The sequence below is a fragment of the Nycticebus coucang genome, chromosome X (assembly GCF_027406575.1).
Source record: "Nycticebus coucang isolate mNycCou1 chromosome X, mNycCou1.pri, whole genome shotgun sequence".
In the NCBI taxonomy this organism is placed as follows: Eukaryota; Metazoa; Chordata; class Mammalia; order Primates; family Lorisidae; genus Nycticebus; species Nycticebus coucang.
In genome coordinates this window covers 132,814,300-132,836,148 of record NC_069804.1, presented here as the reverse complement: position 1 = coordinate 132,836,148, position 21,849 = coordinate 132,814,300, and the positions used below count along the sequence as shown (strand labels likewise).

Genomic DNA, 21,849 nt, shown 5'->3' with positions numbered 1-21,849 from the left:
GACATTAAAAACTTCACAGCAATGAAATGCAAATTATTATAATATTCTTCATAAAGGTCTCATAGCAGATTCAGTACAAGTTGATAATTATTGAAGCTCAATGATAGGAGCACTGAGTCATATTATGCTGTTTTCTCTGCTTGGTTTATACAAAATTGTCCATGAGGGAAAAAACTGGCCTGGTAGCTAAATGACTACAACAAAGAAGTCTGAGAAAATATCATAGAAGATATCTCTGTCGCCACAGAGATATCATAAATGAAATTTGCTTTGCCTTTATATAATGGCCAGTGTCCTCAGACATCTAGCCTGGTGCTTCTACACATGCTAATAATCCAATTTCAGTGTCGGAAGAGTAATCAAGACCACCTGATGCCAAAGGACAAACTACTGGAACAGTTCAGAGCATCTAATGATTTCCATGTGGTGTTCTTTGAAAAGGTTCCTTCGTCCTAATCTGTAATTTATATTACTGATTCTATGTAAAAACCCAATGGTGTATCCCTTCACTACATCCTGGGCTGGTTCCTGGTACTTCAAGATACCATGGACTTCTCAAGTCACATTTGGTTGAAATCTTGACAAGAAATCTGTACCTGTGTATTAAGACTTGTTTTTATATTTGAGACACTTCCTTTATCATCTATGATTTGTAATGATAGTCTCATTGTCTTGGGTCTTTTCTTAAGTCATTATCAATAGAAAACTTGGTTAAGACAAGAAGTATCAGTGAAGAGCTTTATAATAAACTATACATGAGAAGAGCCCACAGCACGTCATATGAAAAGTAACTCTAAATTGGGACAGGTTGACACAGCATATGCAGTAATACTCTCACTAGGCTATTGATTTTATTTGTAATTATAATCTCTGAACATTTTCTAACATTCTAAATACAGTAGAACCTCTTTAAGTTTGACCACTCAAGGGACTGTAACAAACTGGTCAACATATAGATGTGGTCAACATAAGGAACCTCCATTGGGTACATGTGGTATATATCCAGTCTATGAGAATTAGGTCAACTTAAGAAGATGGTCAATGTTGGCAGGTGGTCAACTATGGAGGTTCTACTGTACTAGTAAGAAACAAACCTGCAATAATAAAATGTACACAATGCTTTTTTTCTAGATTGAGATGCAGTAGCAGTGGAGAAAGCTCTTATTTGTTTGAGCCCTACAGATAGGATTATGTCATTGATCCATTCAGGGCCGGTTGTTTGCTTCAAGCAAGAATACAAGATCATTGGCACAGGAATCCCAGGAATCTGGTTTTATGACATGGAATTCATCAAAATACTCAAAAGGAAACATTTAAATGGAAAATTCCTTCTGTTCAAGATTAAAGACCAGATTCTGTTGTTACCAGTTGTCTCTAGGAGTAAATTATACTGCCGTCAGTTATACAACTTTCTTTATAATAGGATCTGGCACAATAAAAAAGAAAATAGACTATGAGTCAGAAAACGTGAGTTCTAGTTCAGGCTCCTTTAATACCCACTAGTTACATACCCTTGGGCAAGTCATTTAATCCCATGTTTGTGGTCAGAGGATCACAAAATTATGGCTATTCTGTTAAGATAACAGTACACAGCAGGAGGGCAGGAGGAAGCAAAAAGAGAGCATTTTTATTGAAACAAAACTATTCTAAGCTTATATCTTTATATATCACTGCAACATACAACTGCAAGAACACCAGAGGAGCATAAAGAATTCAAATAAAGAAAAAACAATCACACCACCTTGCATTAAACACCACCAGACCGCAGTGTGCAGAAAAATTACCAAACTGACAAGAAGTTGCTTGGTTTTTGAAGGAGGAAAGAAACAATAATGGGTGGAAGTGACTTAGCTAGAGAGAAAGGGACAGGGCTAGGGAGACCAGAGATGTCTTTGTACCCTGTGCATTAAGTGCAGGTGTAAGGGGGTCATTGGTGCTGCTCACTGAATGTTTACAACTCTCTACCTTCAGGACACATGGTAGGATCGCACTTGCTGTCCCACCCTGGCTCCTGACCAAGACCATGTCTTTTTTCATGAGAAAAAGTGACATGTGTCCCATTCAGAAACCAGATTTAACTGCTGGTGCAATGAGAGACAGCTGGCGCTCTTTCCCTCCACCATGACAATAAGCAGTGTTCCAGATGGAGGCTGCTCCATCTAAGTCGCAGATTGAGGACCATATAATGTCCCCCAGGTGACCTATGATGGCCATGTTGTGTAAACAGGAAATACGATTTAGTTATTTTAAGCCACTGTGGTTTGGGAAGCTGTTCACGATGACAGCATAACCTACCATGCCCTGAGAGAATGTATGGCAGTTATGAGGTCAAGCACTCTACCTAACAGACAGAAAAGATAACTTGGCAGTTTGTCTTCAGGCAGATGGGCCTCAGTAAGGGTCTCAGTAAGGGTACTTCTGAGAGGCCTGTGCCTTAAAATATTGTAATGTTATATTATGAATATGAACAGAAGTGTGTCACTGTCACTGGCAGCTAATCATGGACATAAAAAATATAAAGAGGACAACTCAGAACAGGGCAGGTTCAGGGACTGGTAACTTGATATAAATCCTTCCTCTCATTCTGCTCCAAGGAAACAGTGACTGAAAGTTACATGGTCCTTCAATGGCTCATCCAGAATAACTGGCCTCAGCCCAGATTGAAGCAAACAAGTGTCCCTCATGATAGAGCTGGCACCTTCCTTGTCAGTCTGTTTAGTAGCAGTGTGAGCAAAAAGTTGAATGAACAAGGAAAGGAGAACTAACCTTTTACCTTCTGAGGCTCTTAAAGGTGACCAGGCTGAGAATAGTGTTACGTGTATAACCTATGTATGAAGAAATTAAGTGTATATCCCTATGTAATTTAAGGCTAATTAGTCTTTACCTGAACAGTTTTTTCCTGAAGATTCTACAGATTACTGATACTACTCTAGTAAGAACTACTAGTAAGTATAGGGCTAGCTATAGACTAATGAAAGAACTTCAGGAAGCTGAGACAATAATTGCTGGCTGTCCTGTTGGCATGATGTCTGTCCATCAGCAACATCTTAAATAGGGGGCTAGAAGATGATGAGATGCACCACAGTGATATGAGAATTAGCTGTTCACAACAGCTGAAATTTATTGAGCATATACAACACCCAGATGCTTTCAGAACATTACAGCTAATCCTAACAACTACATGAGTTAGGTATTGTATTTTCCAAATGAGGAGACTGAGAAATATCAAGAAAATGCAGAATCCAAAAGAAGGGGCAACATATAGAAGGACAAGTAAGCCAAGAGTAGAATTCTGCAGGTAGTTCAATGAGGATAAGAACTGAGAAGCAGCAGTTGGATTTAGTGATTAGGAAGTGACCTATAAGAAATTAATCTCAGTGAACTGGTAGGGGAGAAAGCCAGAATGTAAAGAACTAAACAAAAAAAAAAATGAGTGGCAGAAAAGTAAATGCACAAACTGTAGACAATTTCTGTCATGAAATCTGATACTTCACATAGCTTACCTTTATCCACATGAATGTCTTCAAAGCTATGGATCTTTTCCCCAGAAAAATGCACAGACACAGCAAACTTTGCATACAATTTCAGGATGTTCATAGATCCACGGAAATCCACTTAGGAATGAATGATATATACCAAATTCAAGATGGTGGAGGTGGGGCTGTGGGAGTGGCACATGGGTAGTTTCTTTTTTTTTTCTTTTGAGACAAGTCTCACTTTGTCACCCTAGGTAGAATTCCATGGTGTCATAATTCACAGCAACCTCAAACTCCCGGGCTCAAGCTATTCTCTTGCCTCAGCCTCCCAAGTAGTTGGGACTATAGGTGCCCGCCATAAGACCCAGCTATTTTTAGAGACAGGGTCTTGCTCTAGCTCAGGCTGGTCTCAAACTCGTAAGCTCAGGTGATCCACTCGCCTCGGCCTCCCAGAGTGCCAGGATTACAGGCATGAACCACCACTCCTGGCCACTTAGGCAGTTTCAAATGCATTGGTAGTATTTTATTTCTTAAGCTAGGTAATGTTCATACAGTGTTTATTATATTATTTTATATAATATATATGATATTAAAACTTTGTGTTGTCTGAAGTATTTTGTAATGATTTTAAAAAATGATTACATAGCAGAATATCTTCATTTGTACAAAATACACACTAAAGTATTTGGGGGTAAGGTGGCATCATGTTGGCAACTTATTCTCCAATGGCTAAAAACCCAAATTTCTACTAGAAACTTTTCTGTTTTTTTTTTTTTTTTTTTTTCCTTGAGACAAGTCTCCAGCTGTTGCCCTGGGTAGAGTGCTGTGACATCATAGCTCACAGCAACCTCCAACTCGGGCTTCAGCGATCCTCTTGCCTCAGTTTTTCTATTTTTAGTGGAGACGGGGGATCTCGCTTTTGCTCAGGCTGGTTTCAGACTCATGAGCTCAAGCAATCCATCCACCGTGGCCTCCTAAAATGCTAGGATTACAGGCATAAGCCACCGCACCTGGTCTAGAAACTTTTCTGTAACTTAGAGATTGTTTCCAAATTTTAAAAAGATAGTATAAGAAAGTTAATATTCGGCGGCGCCTGTGGCTCAAGGAGTAGGGCGCTGGTCCCATATGCCGGAGGTGGCGGGTTCAAACCCAGCCCCAGCCAAAAAAAAAAAAAGAAAGTTAACATTGGAAAGAAAAAAATTGACAAAGAAAAAAACTTAAACGAATGCATACTCTGGCAGGAGTATACAGGATGGCATAACCAAACTTACAGAGAAATGTACACATAGAAATGCATCGAGAGAACCTTCAAAATACAGAAAGGAGCTGCTGTCGATTTATCTTGCAGGGGTCCTCAAACTGCGGCCCGCGGGCCACATGAGGCGGTGTGATTGTATTTGTTCCTGTGTTGTTTTTTTACTTCAAAATGAGATATGTGCAGTGTGCATAGGAATTTGTTCGTAGTTTTGTTTTTTTTTTTTAAACTATAGTCCGGCCCTCAAACGGTCTGAGAGACAGTGAACTGGTCCCCTGTTTAAAAAGGTTGAGGACCCCTGCTAGAGCGTAGTATTTTCTGTCCAAACTCTTTTCCCCACCGACTTATATTCTGAAAACTAGGAGTCACTGGACAAAGAAACAATCTCCCTCAGCAACTTTGGCTACCATAGCCATTAGGGAGAGTGAAAGCCTGAAGCTACTCTCACGGATTCAAGGACTGGGGCGCTCAAGCTGACGGCTTGAAACAGTTGCTGGGCATCAAAACAGGGAAAGCTACATATCTCTTTTAACATGACCACCGTGCCTTCAATTTTTCCAGTAGTCTGAGGTTGGAGTGCAGTAGGGGAGGATTTGGCAGGGGGGAGGAATAGAAGAATTTAGAAATTGAAGAATTGCAGCTGCAAGTTTCTTGACACAATATACTATTGTGAGGTTTTTACCACTCCCACGAAGACATAAAACTCCAAAAAATGATAGTTTTTGCATTTAGTTTTAGATTTCTTTAAGGAATCAGACAATAAAAGCTGAAAATCCTACTAAATTGGATACCTATTTTATGAGTTTCACATTTTGTCTTCTAAGTTTCCTTTGATGGAAGAATACTTGCAAATGGCAACGAACACTTACTTTACAAGGACAGAGGGTTATGTGACTTGGTGGACCAGGAGAACTAGATTTAGTAACTGACCTGTAAAATGGGAGAAATGTGTCTCCAATGGAAGGGAATCAAATGGTGTCAGGTTCTTAACAATAACCAAAGGATCAATAATGATACAGCAAGTATGATTTAATGAACACTTACTGAGTGCCAGGAACAGTGCTAAGAGTGCTATGTGTATCATTTCATTTAAACATTTCAATAATTCAGTGAAGTGGATACTATTGTTTCACCAATGCAACAAAGAAACACGTAAAAGTTAAAATGACTTCCCCAAGCAGAATTGGCTAGGAAATTGTAAAGAAGATTCTGATCCTTGAACTAATGGTCTGAATTCAGCACCTCATTCACACTAACACATCTCCAAACCGAAGCTCTTATTATTGGTAACATGAATTATTAAATGCACACACCCCTGCCTTCTGCCACTTACAAAGCACTGTACAGACTGCTATTTGGGGAAATACTGATGTGACCAATGATTCTTTTGTTCACTCTTCCTATGCCAGATAATTGCTCGCACTTATAACTCCCTGTGTTGTATATACCTAACATAAATACACTTACCAAGAGTCTAGTATCTATTTATCTATCTTTTTATTATAAGTACTCTACCTTTAACTATTCTTTGCCTTTATTTTCCTCCCTCTATATACTATCCTCCTAAACCATCATTTTATCCTTCTTCTGCTCAATAAGCTGTAACAGGCCCACATGCTAAATGAAAACTAAATTCTTCTCTCCACCTTGCTATTAAAACCTCCATAGCCCCACTCTGCTCCAACAGTCCACGCTCATTTCCCTCTATTCCACAATAATCTTCCTGTGTTTTAGCCATGTAGCTCTTCTCACCATCCTCCAGTCAACCACGTTCATTCTTTCTAAAGCTGCAGTATATTGTTGCTCATAGGATTCACCGCAAAAGAAAACCTGACTGAGGGGGCAAGTGAAATTGAGGCTAAAAGATATCCTGCTCACTGCTCACCAAGGAGTGTTTCATGGCATAAAACTATGACTTCTTTTTTATTCTTTTTTTTTTAATTTCAGCTTAGTGTGAGGTTACCAACAATCAAATCACAATATTTGAATTTGTTAGTAGAGTCCTCTTTTAGTTACGTCCAGCACACAAAAGGTGTGCCATACACCCCTATATTGAAGGGTGCCTTTTTCTTTTTCTTTTCTTTTCTTTTTTTTTTTAGACAGAGTCTCATTTTGTCACCCTCAGTAGAGTGCCATGGCATCATAGGTCACAGCAACCTCACTCTTGGGCTCAAGTGATTCTCTTGCCTCAGCCTCCCGAATAGCTGGGACTGCAGGTGCCTGCCACAATGCCCAGCTATAATAGGTGCCTTTTTCTAATTTCCTCAAAGACACCATATGTGCTGGCGCCAACCTGATTCCTACTCCATGTTTTTCCTTACACTCTTTGATAAGCTTGTTTCCCCAATACTTAATATGACTGTGTTTTTGAACAAAAATGAGCCATCCATCCAGATAAATACAATTATATTTATATACATATTTTCCAGAGTGGTTTCTTGGAGTAGAAAACTTGGAATCCAGAAATATCCGGGAAAATCTAGAATGTATGGTATAAACAGTTATCACTCCTTTTCTACTATTTCTTTAAGGCCCAGCACAAATCTTACTTCTGTGAAGCCTTCCCTAACTACTATACATATTGATCTCTTCCTTCTTTCAGCTTCTATAGCACTTTATTCTGTTCTATGAAGTTTAATGACTGATTAGCATATAATTCACTGTTTTGAATTTGTGGACATATGTTGATATTTCTACAACATTAGATTTTAATTTAATTTTAAAAATATTTTAAACTATCCTAAAACTGTAATAAAACAAAGCATGCACGACTCATATGGGTTACATACCAAATGTGGCAAACCACCACGGATTATATTAATATGTGCTGCCAAGGTAGAAGTGTGTGTGTGTATGTGGGGGGGTGAGAGAGAGGGAGGGAGGGAGAAAGAGAGAGAGAGAGAGAGAGAGGAAAGAGATAGAAAGAGAAAGAGAGAAGGAGGGGGGAAGAGAGTTGTGCTTTATTTCTATGTCTGTTTAAATGCAGAGTATCCTGAGATGGTAAGACAGAGTGTGAAAAAAGCCTTCCCACCAAGACAGAGTGTTAAAAAAGCCCTCACACCATGATGTCCACTATTTATTTAGGTACATAAGGATTTTCTCAACACTGTAACAAAAATGAAATAGAAATAAACTGGAGACTAAGATTTCTTTTTTTTTTTTTTGTAGAGACAGCGTCTCACTGTACCGCCCTCTGGTAGAGTGCCGTGGCGTCACACGGCTCACAGCAACCTCTAACTCTTGGGCTTACGCGATTCTCTTGCCTCAGCCTCCCGAGCAGCTGGGACTACAGGCGCCCACCACAACGTCTGGCTATTTTTTTGTTGCAGTTTGGCCGGGGCTGGGTTTTACCCACCACCCTCGGCATATGGGGCCGGCGCCCTACTCACTGAGCCACAGGCGCCGCCCGGAGACTAAGATTTCTATAGCACTGAACTTCAGAGTTTTCTATTCTTAAAGTCTCTTCTTATTGACTTTACAAATAAACATTTAAAACTTTTAATTATTAAAAATACTTATTTTTATCTTGTTTTTATTTTGGGGGGCCATGTGAGATCTTTGGGGGGGCAAAAAGGACTACTGCTATAAATAGCGAAAAATGTTCCAATAAATTCTTCTCTGGTTCATTATCAACATCAACATCAGTAATCTATGAGCATGTTCTGGATATCTAATTTCATGCTAGGTGCTGGAAGTTATTCGTCCAACTTAATCATATCTCAAAGGCAATATAAATTTTATACCTCCAAGGCTTATCTCTATCTTTAAGGGATCTGTTTCACCCATAAAGAGAACTTAGAGATCCTATGCATTTTACATTTTCTTTGCCAATCCTCTTCCCTTGGTTAAGGAAAAATGGTCACTCCAAGCTTTACAAAGTAGGGAAAAATATCACTTAACTTTTATCCCCTACCTTAGAGAAAATCTGTCTCCCAAATGACCAATTCAGCCTCATAGCCAGAGGTCCCAGACAATTTTGGGAAAGCCTGGTCTCTCAGAGGTAAATATTATAGAGCTTTATGATCAGGAAATTTTCCACTACATAACACCAACACCCCCTCGGGCAAGACATGATTGCAAGAGGGACTTTACCTAACAATTGCAATCAGTGTAACCTGGCTTATTGTACCCTCAATGAATCCCCAACAATAAAATAAATAAATAAATAAATAAAAGAAAGATAATGTCGGCTCAGCACCCATAGCACAGTGGTTATGGAATCAGCCACATACAATGGGGCTGGCAGTTTCGAACCCAGCCTGGGCCAGCTAAACAACAATGACAACTGCAACAAAAAATAGCTGGGTGTTGTGTGTGGGGGTGTGTGCCTGTAGGTCCAGCTACTTGGGAGGCTGAGGCAAGAGAATCGCTTAAGCCCAAGAGTTTGAGGTTGCTGTGAGCTGTGACGCCACAGCACTCTACCCAGGGTGACGTAGTGAAACTCTGTCTCAAAAAAAAAAAAAAGAAAGAAAGAATGAAAGATAATGTCAAACTAGCCCTGTTGTTGTTAGATAAAAGGAAAGTGGGACTTCAAAGATGCCTTTGAATAATCTTTAGTTGGGACACGGGTCTAGATAGGAGGTCACAAAGGTAGGGTAACAGAGGTAGAAGTGGCTATGGGTAAACTAGAATAAGTATTATAACTAACTATTTTTCTCTCATAGGAAGATTGAAAAACAACTTCAACAAATAATTAAACAATTTTCTCTAAACTTCCCCCACATGGCTCACCACTCATTTCTACTAGAGAAGCAATCACAGTGAGGGGAGAAGAATAACAACAATAGTAATAATTTTACAACTAATGATATATTTAGTGATCCGTCCTAAGGCTATAGTTAATGATAGTATCTATATTTGAACTTGGGAATACTTGGCTGCAAATTTGGAGCTATTTATTTTTTAACCACTTCATAAAGAATTAAAAGGGGGAAAAATCAGGAAGGAATTTCCATACTTAAATATGGAACCCCAAACGAGCCTGACAAATTTCCATACTTAAATATGGAACCCCAAATGAGCCTGACACACACCTCATGACTTGACCAAATGTTATATACCTGGAAGGGGCGATGTGCCACAGCAGTGGGTCCTCCTTGCATAAAGGGTTTGTCGCAGTATGCAACACATAATAAATGGCCAGCAATAACTATAATGCCAATCACACCCAACACAGAGAAATATGCCACAGTATAGGCATTAGGAAAGTCCTCTGAGTCACTGGGGGCAAATCAGAATGCAGAACAGGTCAGATTCTTTCTTTTTCCTCTAGCTTCTTCTCAAAAAGTTCTCTATTTCCTTCTCTCCATTCCCCCTCACAGTGCTCTGGCCACACTGGCTTAGTATTTGACATGGTCTTTCCACAACAGGGTCAATTACAATGCCTGGCATGTGGTAGTCACTAAATATTCATAGAAGGAAGGAAAAGGAAAAAAAAAAAACAATAAGAGAAGAAGAACACAAGAAGGAGAGAGTCCAGAAAAATACTTATGATTTTTGGGAGGCACCTGTGGCTTAGTGAATAGGGCGCCAGCCCCATCTGGCCCTGGCCAAACTGTAACAAAAAAATAGCTAGGCATTGTGGCAGGCACCTGTAGTCCCAGCTACTCGGGATGCTGAGGCAAGAGAATCGCCTAAGCTCAAGAGCGGGAGGTTGCTGTGAGCTGTGACACCACAGTCCTCTACTGAGGGTGACAACTCTGTCTCTAAAAAACAACAGCAACTTATTATTTTTAGTATAATATTCATATCCATATGAATGATCTGTTCATCTACAGAGACAGGAGAAAGGAAAGGTAGACAACGAAAATAAAAACAGAAGAAAAAGCAGGAGGAACAAATATGCATGACATGTTAAGCCAACCATCACAATGTTAAACTGTGACATTAACAGCAGCTGAATGAAGACAGGACAGGATGGAATAAGAGATGGGGGTGGATGGGTAGGCAGGGCCAGATAAAGATGAGTCTGGGGGCTTCCACAAATGTTGGAGTGACATGATCATATTTTCATTTTAGAGTAAGCCCTTTGCTTACAGAGTGGATGGAGGTCAGGAAAAGGGGTTGGGGAGGCAGAAGAAGACCGAAACCAGAAGAACAGTCAGGTATGCTACATGGAGTCCAGATAAGAAATGATAAAAAGCCTGAATTAGAGAGACAGCACAATATAATAAAGGGTTGTCACTAAATTCTGCCATTTGTTGGATTTGTGACCTTGGATAAACCAGTCATTCTCTCTGGAATGAGAATATTTGTCCTATGTATTTCACAAGGAAGACATGAGAACCTAACAAAATAATGTAAAAGAAAGTACGTTGTCAACTTAAAACACTAGAAAATACATGTTGTTATTATAGTGGTGGATTGTGGGAAAAAGAGATGAGCGAAACAATTGAGAAGCACTGTTCTAGGCATACAATCTACAAATGAGAGTCTTCTCTAATATTTTTCTTTTTATATATCAGTTGTCAAAATTGGGAAATTATTTTTAATTTGCCTTCATATTAAAAGAAAAAAAAAGGATAATTGAAGGGGTGGGATAGGAATTTAGCACCTACCTTGTGCAAAGTATATTCACATACATTATCTCATCTAATCCACACAATATCCACTATAATACTCCAGGAGGAGGTATTTTTTTTTTCTTGAGACAGGGTCTTACTTTGTCGTTCTCGGTAGAGTGCCGTGGCGTCAGCTCATAGCAAGCTCAAGCTCAAGTTATCCCCTTGCCTTAGCCTCCCGAGTAGCTGGGACTACAGGTTCCCACCAAAACACCCGGCTAATTTTTAGAGACTGTGTCTCCCTCTGGATCAGGCTTGTCTTGAACTTGTGAGCTCAGGCAATCCACCCGCCTTGGCCTCCCAGAGTGCTAGGATTACAGGCGTGGACCACTGTGCCTGACCAGGAGGAGGTATTATCATCCATTTTTTACTGTTAAAGAAAATTAAGTCTCCTGGCTCAGCGCCTATAGCTTAGCGGCTAGGGCACCAGACACATACAACGGAGCTGACGGGTTTGAATCCAGCCGGGGCCTGCCAAACAACAATGATAACTACAACCAAAAAATAGCTGGGCATTGGGGCGGGCGCCTGTAGTCCCAGCTACTTGGGAGGCTGAGGCAAGAGAATCGCTTAAGCCCAAGAGTTACTATGAGCTGTGACGTCACGGCACTCTACCCTGGGTAATAGCTTAAATCTGTCTCAAAAAAAAAAAAAAAAAAAAGAAAGAAAGAAAGAAAATTAAGTCTCCAAAAGGTAAAGTAAGTTTCCCTAAGCCACGAAGCTAGGAAATGTCAGAAGGCAAAGTTAGCATTTAGACAAAAGTCTAATTCTAGAGTTTTTATCTTAAATATTATACTGTTGAACAGGATGTTATTTTCCATCAATTCAATTGTTATTGGAGTTAACAATTCTTAAGATAGACAAAGAAAAGACAGTTGTTGCAAGCCATTAGGGGATCTGTTTACTCATTTGAAAGTCATCTACTGATCACCTATGCTGTGCCTGGAAGTATCTTAGGCATTGTAAGCACCAGGTTGAAGAGCACAACATAGTCATACAAGCACAAGAATTTTGCCACCACCTGGTAAGTGCTGCCAAAGAGACCAGAATATCCTTGGAAGCACAGGGGAAGGAAAAATAAATTCATTTTGAAGAGGTTTGAGACTGTTTCATAGAGGAAATGACATTTGATCTTGGTACCAAAGATTGAATAGGCGTTCACTAGGTAGAAAAGAAGGTAGAAATGATGGAGAAGAATGTTACAGACAGAGTAGGCAGCATATCCAAGAACAAAGAGATATGAAAGAACATAAAGAGGTTTGGTAATGTTGAAAATTTCTGTATGAATGAAGTGTAATATACACTATGAGTTTGGGAAGAATGAGTAGAGGGAAAATATACATAGACATGAAGATAGAAAGGTAGTTGGGACCAGATTATGAAAATGCTTAAACAAGCTAAGGAGTGTTTATTTTATCTTGAAAGAAACAGAAAACCAACAAAGGCTTTAAATCAGCAGATAACATAATTAGATTTGTTGTTAGCAATAACACTGGTGGGCAGTGTAGATATTAGAATGGAGCCAGGGGTAGAAGAACCAGTTAGGAGGCTATTGATGTGTGAGGATTAGGTTTGAAACCAACAGAATACAGATAGAAAAGTCAGATTCTACAGATTCTTGGCAAAATTATCGAAACTTGGTGAGAAGAATGGACATGAGAGTTGATGGTTGATTCTGTAATCTCTTGCTGAAATTGGGTGGATGGTTACAACTTTTAACAAAGGTAAAAAAGCTGCAGCAGGATGTGGTGTCATGGGAAGGACTATAAAGTAGTTTCATCTTTAGATATACTGTGTTTGGGGCAATAAAAAGTAATAACAGCTGGCTTTGGTTGAGTGCTTATACTGAACTCCAGGCACTGTTTTAAGTGCTTTATACCTATCAATTCCTTGAGAGACAGGTACAAGGGCTTGGTAGGCAATTGGAAATATAGATTTGGAGCTCAAGAGAGATTCCTGGGCTGGAGTTATAAATTTCATAGTCATCAATGTATAGGACGCATAGTTAAAATCATTGAGGCAAGAAGAGGGCAAAGGATGAAATGTTGGGGAAAACTACCATTTAAGAACCAGGAAGTGATAAAGATTATAAAAAACACTGTAACAGCAAAAATCATGCCTAACTAACTGAGATAACGCCAGAAAGGCTATGTTAACCACTGTGATAAAAAAGTGTCAAATGGTTTATGAAGTGAGTGTATGATGCCCCATAATCATATCATTGTATACAGTTATGATTTAATAAAAAAATTAAAAAAAAAAAAATCATGCCTAACTTATTCACCTCTGTGTCACTAGGGCCTGGCACGCTACTCAGAATACAGTGGTTGCTCATTAAATAATTGTTGAATGAATGCTTTTAAAGAAAAAGATCAGAGATGTATAAGGAGAGCCAACGAGACGGGTTTGGTTCATAATCCCAACAGACACAAGCCGGAATGCCATAATTTTGAATGTTGAAATCCCCAAAGATCAAATATTGAAATTCCTAAAGATCAACATCCCCTAAAGTCTAAATCCCTGAAACCTAAATCCTTAATGTCTAAAATCCTCAACATAACAATTCTGAAAGATTAAAATCCCAAATGTTAAAATCCAAGAAGCCAAATTCTGGGGAAAAAAATTACTGTTTTTGGTTATAGGCAAGATTATTGCATCACGTTAGTTGCATCATGCTAGGCACAGCTATTAACTTGTTATTACCTTGATTTGGAAATTAAGTATAGTTTAAGGAGATACATCAGCCTGAAGTTGACAAGAAGTGGACTTGTGGACTAATTTTTAGATGTAAACTAGACTGGGTTAAGGTATACCTGGAGACCTGGTGAAACATTTTGGGTATGTCTCTGAGGCTGTTTCTAGAGATTAGTGTATGAGTCTGAGGGGACTCTGTCGGTAAAACCTGTCCTTATGTTGGTGGGAACCATGTAATTGGCTAGAGGTCCAAAGAGAACAAATATAGAAGGCAAATGGGTCTGAGAGCTGGAACAGACTTTTCTTTTGCTGCTGTAGACATAACAAATCTGTCTCCATGAACATGCAGGATCACAATGTTGACTTTATGTGTAATCACTGTGTGTGTATATAGAAACATTGAAAGTTCCTCAATAAATGAAGAGATGTCCTTTTTGTATATCAGCATTGGTGAAAGATAAAATTTCTCAAGATTTCAGCTCTTTGGGTGACCCATTTTGTCAAAAGACTTAGGTTGTTTTTCATGGTATTTTATTTTATTTTTTTCATTTATTTATTTTTTTATTTTAAAAACAATCCTTTACTCCCCCAATTGTAATAAAAAGGAGGAATAAGAGGATAGTAAATTATGAATGTATTTCAATACACAAATGTATGGGGCTACCTCTTCACAACTTGAGGAAGCAGCTTGACCACTTACTTCTATTGTCATGGTATTTTAGATGACCTCATTTATAAAGCTGGGTACACACAATAACCAGCCATAGTGATATGCATTTATACATTTCCATTTTGACCTATTTCTTTATAAATACAGTTCATCTCCTCATAACTGTTATACTTGTGCAATTGTTCTTAGTGGACACTTTATGTGTTATTATTGCCTATTTTATTGTGTAAAGTGGCCTATGAAGTATTTTGTTGTGTTTTTATGTTTCTCAAATGATCTCCTTTTAAAGATGTAAGTAAATATGTATATATTTTTTTGTAGAGACAGTTTCACTTTTTTGCCCTCGGTAGAGTGCCGTGGCATTATACTGCTCACAGCAACCTCCAACTCCTAGGCTTAGACAATTCTCTTCCTTCAGCCTCCCGAGTAGCTGGGACTACAGGCGCCCACCACAATGCCCGGCTATAAAGATGTTAAGTAAATATTTTAAAAGCATTTTTATTATTTTCCAGAATTATATTTTCAGGATTTGGATCTTTTGGGATTTCAACATTTGAAATTATGGCATTTGAAATTATGTCTTTCAGGATTATGATTAGATCCCCAATGTGGCATAATATCCTCAAAACGAAAGGAGGAAAAGAGATTTCAGAATGATCAGAAAATGCCAAATAACACAGTAGAGAAATCGGATAGAAGGGAAATGCAAAGAAGCCTTTGGGCTTGGTTGTTAGATAGTCATTAGTAGCTTGAAAGAGGGCAGTTTGATGCAGTAGATTCAGTCTAGACTCTAATAGGTTCAAGGGTAAATAATTGCTGAAGAAGAGTAGACAATGACCAGGGATTTGGTGGTAATGCCATTGAAGGGGTTCGAGTTACTGAGGAAAATGAAGCTGTGTTGTGCTTTTTTGTTTTTATAATGCAGGAGACTTCAATATTGTTTGCAGAAGAGAAAAAGAAACCCTAGGAGAGGGATAGATCAAAGAAAGTAAGAGAGTGGATAATTGTTCTTACCTACTTTTCCCATGGCCATTTTCTCTTAAGTATGCTTATCAGCTCTTCTTTTTTCATCTTGTTAGAGGTTAAAACAAGTTAGAGGCCTATGAGCTGCCTCACTGGGACATTCAGGCAGTGAAAAAGGACTTGATAGTTTAATACAGCCTGGTCTTGTCTTGTCTTGTCTTTTCTTTCTTTCTTTTTTTTTTAGACAGAGTCTCAGTCTGTTGCCCTCAGAAGAGTGCTGTAGTGTCATAGCTCACAGCAACCTCCAACTCTTGGGCTTAAGTGATTCTCCTCTTGCTTTGGCCTCCCGAGTAGCTGGGGCTACAGGTGCCCACCACAATGCCCGGCTGTTTTTTGTTGTAATTCTCATTGCTGTTTCAGCTGCCTAAGGCCGGGTTTGAACCGGCCACCCTTGATATATGGGGCCAGCACCCTACCCACCGAGCCAAAGGCGCCACCCAGCCTGGTGTTTTCTTCATATTTTCTTTTTATATGCCCACGTCTTATCACCTATACGGTATAGAGCAAGTCTATACTCCAAGTGTAGTGGTAAAATTAGGGAATTATCCATAATTCATATGGATGCTTTATTCATAATTCAGATAGGCAAAACCCAATACATATTGATATTTGAGGCCAGTTTCATTCTTATATTAGTGAAGCAACAAGGGCAATAGCATACTTTGCTCTAGTGATCTGGTTTGACAAAGAGCTTGTAGAATATGTGGGCATAATTACTGAAGATTCCAAACTATGCCTAAAACCTAAAAGACTGTAAGCACTCATACTCAACACAAATCCCCTCTTGCCTGAACAAACCTTAGAAAGTGACTATTCGTTTACTGTAATTTAATAAACTAAGGGTTCTTTTTTAATATCATGTATTATTTGGCAGTCTAGTGAAGTTTATGGACTTCTTTTTAGAATAATATTTTCCCCCCTTTTATTTCTAGATGGAGTCTCACTATGTTGCCCCAGCTGGAGTGCAGTGGCTATTCATAGGCACAATTGTAGTGTACGATAGCCTTGAACTCCTGGTCTCAAGTGATCCTCCTGCCTTAGCCTCCTGAATGGCTGGGATTACAGGCGCCTTCCACTGTGTCTTGATAGAATAATATTCTTAAAAGTATACAACAAAATACATGGGATTACAATGAAAATCAATTACACTGAAATGCAATAATCAAAATATATAAGAAAGGCCAGGTATGGTGGATCACACCTGTAATCCCAGAAATTTAGGAATCTAAGGCAGGAGGATTGCTTGAGTCCAGGAGTTCTAGACCAGCCTGGGCAACACAACTGGACCCCATCGCTACAAAAAAAATAGAAAAATTAGCCAGGTGTGGTGGCACATGGCTATAGTCCCAGCTACTCAGGAGACTGAGGTGGGAGGATTGCTTGAACCCAGGAGTTCAAGGTTTTAATGAGTTGACCATGCTGCTGCACTCCAATCTGGGCAACATGGTGAGTGAGACCCTGTCTCAATAAAATGATATACATACAAATAATAATTTTTTGATATGGTAATATGTTTTTTTAGTAACACATTAAATAATAATATCTACTATCCCCTTCTCTGTTGTCTTACAATACATTTGTATTTGACCTGCCAATACTGTAAATATATTGTCATTCATGATTATCTATTTACATAGTCATTTGATTATTCACTTACTGGTGTACTCATACATTTGTATCAGTAGCTTCACTCATCTTAAGATGTATACCGAGATAAGTATTCTTTTATTTGTTTTTATTTAGTTAATTAATTTATTTATTTTGGGACAGAGTCTCACTTTGTTGCTCCTGTTAGAGTGCCATGGCACATAGCTCAGAGCAACCTCAGACTCCTGGGCTCAAGTGATTCTCTTGCCTCAGCCTCCCGAGTAGCTGTGATTACAGGCGCCTGCCACAGTGCCTGGCTATTTTGAGAGGTGGAGTCTCGCTCTATCTCAGGTAGGTATCCAGTGCCCACCTCGGCCTTCCAGAGTCTGGGATTATAGGCTTGAGCCACTGCGGCCCACCCTTTATTTGTTTAAAGACACGAGTTCTCACTATACCATCTAGGCTGGTTTCAATTTCTTAGCCTCAAGCAATCATTCCACCTCAGCCTCCTGAGTAGCTTGGACTACAGATGAGAACTATCACATCCAACTCCAAGATACACAATCTATGTACATACACTTACATACATATATTATAGTTAGCTGATATAGGGTATTTGCTAACAGACAAAACAGAAGACTACTTAAGAATTCATAAAGACACAGCCCCCAAAAAACAAATGCTTTTTTTGATCTTTAGAGTAAGAAAGGATTTTCTCCATCTCTGAGTTCCTTTAACATGATATTCATACTTTGATGACTGCTATAAGAATTAAAACCACAGTGGAAAAGACCAACATGGGCAAGTTACAACTTAACCTGAAATAACAATACTAATACTAATAATAAATAAAGATGTTGATGTTTCAATCAGATCTTGATTTGAATGTGGCTAATGGCATTTTACGTATGCTCTCTGCAGAAGGGACAGTAGACATGGTTTCTCCGCTTACCCTCCTCCCTACCGGAATAAGTCTCCCACTAGGCTTTTGGTTTTCAATATATTTGGTTGTCTTAGAGCCTTCCATAAAAGCACATTTGGATAGGAGCAAAGCAGGAAGAAAACATTAAGAACTGTGACCACTTTGGGATATATTTTGTCTCCTAGACATGATGGCCTATGGTGAGAATTTTATCTTTCTAGTCTTTTCTCTAACATGATTCAAGTACATGCAGATAATAATTTATCACCAACTCCTATTTTTTGAAGAACATAATGAGTACCATTGTCTAAGAACCAAAATTCCTAGAGAGTTAAGAATTATGTTTAAATAAATCTTTGCATGCCGTGCCTAGCCTAGGACAGCTCCTTGGATAGTTAGGCACTTAGTAACCAAAGATGATGATGTATATTCTGAAATCCTAGGCTTATTCAGATAAACTGTGCAAATATTTTACCTGAATATTTTTCCCTTTAAAATCAGTGTAATTGAAACTCACTTTTAAACCCTGGATTTTAATATACACACACACACACACACATATGTATATATATATATATATTTGCATGCTTTATGAACTCTGAAAAAGAAAGAGCTCAAAAGCACCTAAAAGACCTTATCTTCAAATGTTTACCAATATTCCATTATAGTAACTTAATTCTCACAGTAAAGAGACTTTCTCCTACTGAAACAGAATGTAGTTTCTGTTAATCTATTTACAATAGCTACTTTCATTAATATTAGTCAAACAAGGTACAGAGAATTCAAATGTTTAAAACCATCTGAAACGTGAAAAAACACTATACACCTAGAGGATGAAGTGGAATTAAGAGAGGCTAAGAACCAGCCAAAACATATGAAAGTCCAGTGTCAAAAGGGTAAAAGAAAAAGAAAAAAACCTCCCTTCAGAAAAGTCATCTTCTGAGAACTTATCCTGTGACTCTCCTCTTTCTTCTTGCCAGTTTTCAAAAACTAAAAAAAAATAGCTTTATAACCTCAAAGATGTTGTGCATAAGTAAACAAGAAGTGAAGGAAGAGGCTCAGGGATCAAATAAGGCAAAAAATAAAGTCAGTGGATCTCTAGGTTTATTTTACTCTTACTAGGGTCAGTCACACTGACATATCAGGTGACACTGTAAAACAATGAACTAGAGTCTAAAACCCAAGTAGTGCTTGATTTGGGAGACTCACTTCGATAGTTGTAAGAATTGAAAGCATCATCCTTCTGTGGCTTTTAAGAATATTAAGTGATAGAAAGCAATATCTGGGAAGTCTTCGGCTATCTGGAACAATCTGTAGTTCTTTTCCCAAAAGTACACAGAATAAGATCACTCAGAGTCTGAAAATAAACATTTTGCTGAAGGCTATTCTGCGCAAGCACGATATTTTTACAAGTGGCAAGATTCCTGGACAAACTGTCAACTAATCAAAACTTGGTATTTTCAATAAATGTACTAAGAAGCCTCAAGGTAACACAAAAGTAAACTTGTATACAGAAGGAATCAGATGGAGAAGTGTAAAGAACCCTGGATCAATATTTCTGCTTACAAAGTCTAGAGTTCACATAAGAACTGATGTCCTTATTAAGAGTCACAAGATGTTGGAACTCAAGTTTTCTTACATGGTTCTCTCCTCATAAAAGAAATCATGTCACTTTATTCTGGCATTTTCTTAAAGACTTCATATGCCAGGATAAAGTAATCCATTTTTCATAAACATATTAGGCAATTTTTCTAGGTTGAATTAAGTATGGCCCCATAAACAGTATATAAAAATGTTTAAAATAGTAAAAAATAAAGCCAGTTAAAAATACTGAAACCCACAAGATTAATATTTGGAATATGTATCCATCTGTTATCTGTATATGACTTTGCTGTTACTAAGGCTTTACAAAAGTACAGCAGTGAAAAAGTACTAGATACTTTAACAACTTCATGCTCAAATTCAACCGTTTTTCTTTCTGCCACCATATGTAGCTAGTACGACTGGAACATCGCAGCATGTCTGATTATTGAAATCACTCCACCTTTGTGAAATTATCCTAGTTATTCCACTGGAGATTTCTCTACCTTCTGGGATCCATTAAACTTCTCCTGACCAGATATCTATAGAAAGTTCTTTGCCTGTTTGCTTCTAGCTAATTTAATATATGATATCTAAACAGCCCCTAAAATGTTAACTTTTGGAATTTTTTTTCTGTCCTAACCACTCTTTCAACTTTCTGATGACGTAGAAAACCAGTAAAAGAAAACATCAGACCGAAATTGAACATGATCTAGTGGTATCAGTTGAATTCAGGTAGTTAAAGAATCCAGATGTTGTCACCTGGTACTGTCAAAGAACTCATAAGCAAATACTGTACTTAAATTTAATACCCATAACTTAGAGGCACTTTCAAGTCCCCCCCCCCCGCCCTTGTGCTCTTCTCCCACTCTCAAACTTGTGTGCCAATTCATGTTCTTGAAGGCCAGGGAAAATTATGTTTCTTCTACTTGAAGGTGGATGCAGAGTAAGGTAACAGATGCCACTCATCCTAAGTTGTTTGGGGAAGAGGCTCAGAAATGTGTGCATCTTTTGTCTACTACTTTTATTTCCCCATCCCGTTACGAAGTTTTAGAAGATACCTGAGTCTCTAAAGCATTAACCTGACATTGTTCCATTCCTCTTCAAGAAGCTCGTTTACTCGCATTAGAAAGGAGAGTGGTGTGAACTCTGCAGGGCAATCCTTTGCAACCCCCAACGCGAACATATGAGGTGGGGATGGGGAGAAGATCCAAGGAAGATGAGGAAAAGGGGTCGGAAGAAGAGACTCACCGCTCCTGCCAGTTCCTCGGTCAGGCACAACGTAACCAAAAGCAGCCACAACCTGAAATGGGAGGGAGGGTGAGTAATATGGGTTTTCTAGGCTCGGGGTCTTGCGTCTACCCGTAGCCCCCCAACCCCTTTTTGATGACGGCTCCCACTTTCTCTGCCCTGACAGAAGTGCAAGTATAGTCCCGGCCTGGCAAAGTAGCCCGAAGTAGGAAAGAGGAGGGGAGCTCGGGGCAGCAACAGCTCACCCAGAGTGCATGCTTGCGGCTCCTCCGGAGCTGGGTCCCGAGAGACTGCTAAGCGGCTCCGCGGCCCCGGTTCATCGGGGCTCGGCTGATGCTTGGCGGCTATTTCCTTACTCAGAACAGGGTTGGGAAGCGAAGTGGCCCAGTTTGGAACAAACTAAACTCAGCTTTTAGATAAGAACTTCCCCAAAGGGAAACAAGCTCAGCGGTGCCCGTTACAACTTGCCGCACTCAGGAGATAGTTCCATGCACCAGGAGAGGAAGGAATGGAGGGGAAAGGGGCGGGGCGGTCTGCTGTCAATCATCCCCCCTACCTTGGGCAGCTGGTAGTCTTGCTCACTTTCTCGCACCTCTAAACACAACATTTTCAAATTATCTCCACAGCTTCACACATAGGTCCCTAGAGACCTATACGCCAAGACCTAATCAACTATGCATCATACACTTCCATAAACCACTAAGTTACACATAAATAGACTTAGTCATACTAATTATACATAGACAGATGGGCCCAAAAGTGCTCTAGCGCAAACGCCCAAATGCATACAGCACTCATTCTAATAGACTGTACACTAAGCTCTTGGGAAG

The 21,849-nt window shown here is 39.1% G+C and overlaps 1 protein-coding gene across 1 annotated transcript in view; it reads right to left on the bottom strand.

Moving 5' to 3' along the window:
- COL4A6 (collagen type IV alpha 6 chain) overlaps nucleotides 1-21,506 on the bottom strand; it is a 333,285-nt gene extending 311,779 nt beyond the window's left edge. The window contains exons 1-2 of the mRNA XM_053579523.1: nucleotides 21,265-21,506; nucleotides 21,020-21,071 (exon numbers count right to left, since the gene is read on the bottom strand). Coding sequence (XP_053435498.1) covers nucleotides 21,020-21,071; nucleotides 21,265-21,275 — 63 coding nt within the window. The 5' untranslated portion in view covers nucleotides 21,276-21,506. The remainder of the gene's footprint in view (nucleotides 1-21,019; nucleotides 21,072-21,264) is intronic.
- Between the last annotated feature and the right edge of the window lie 343 nt (nucleotides 21,507-21,849).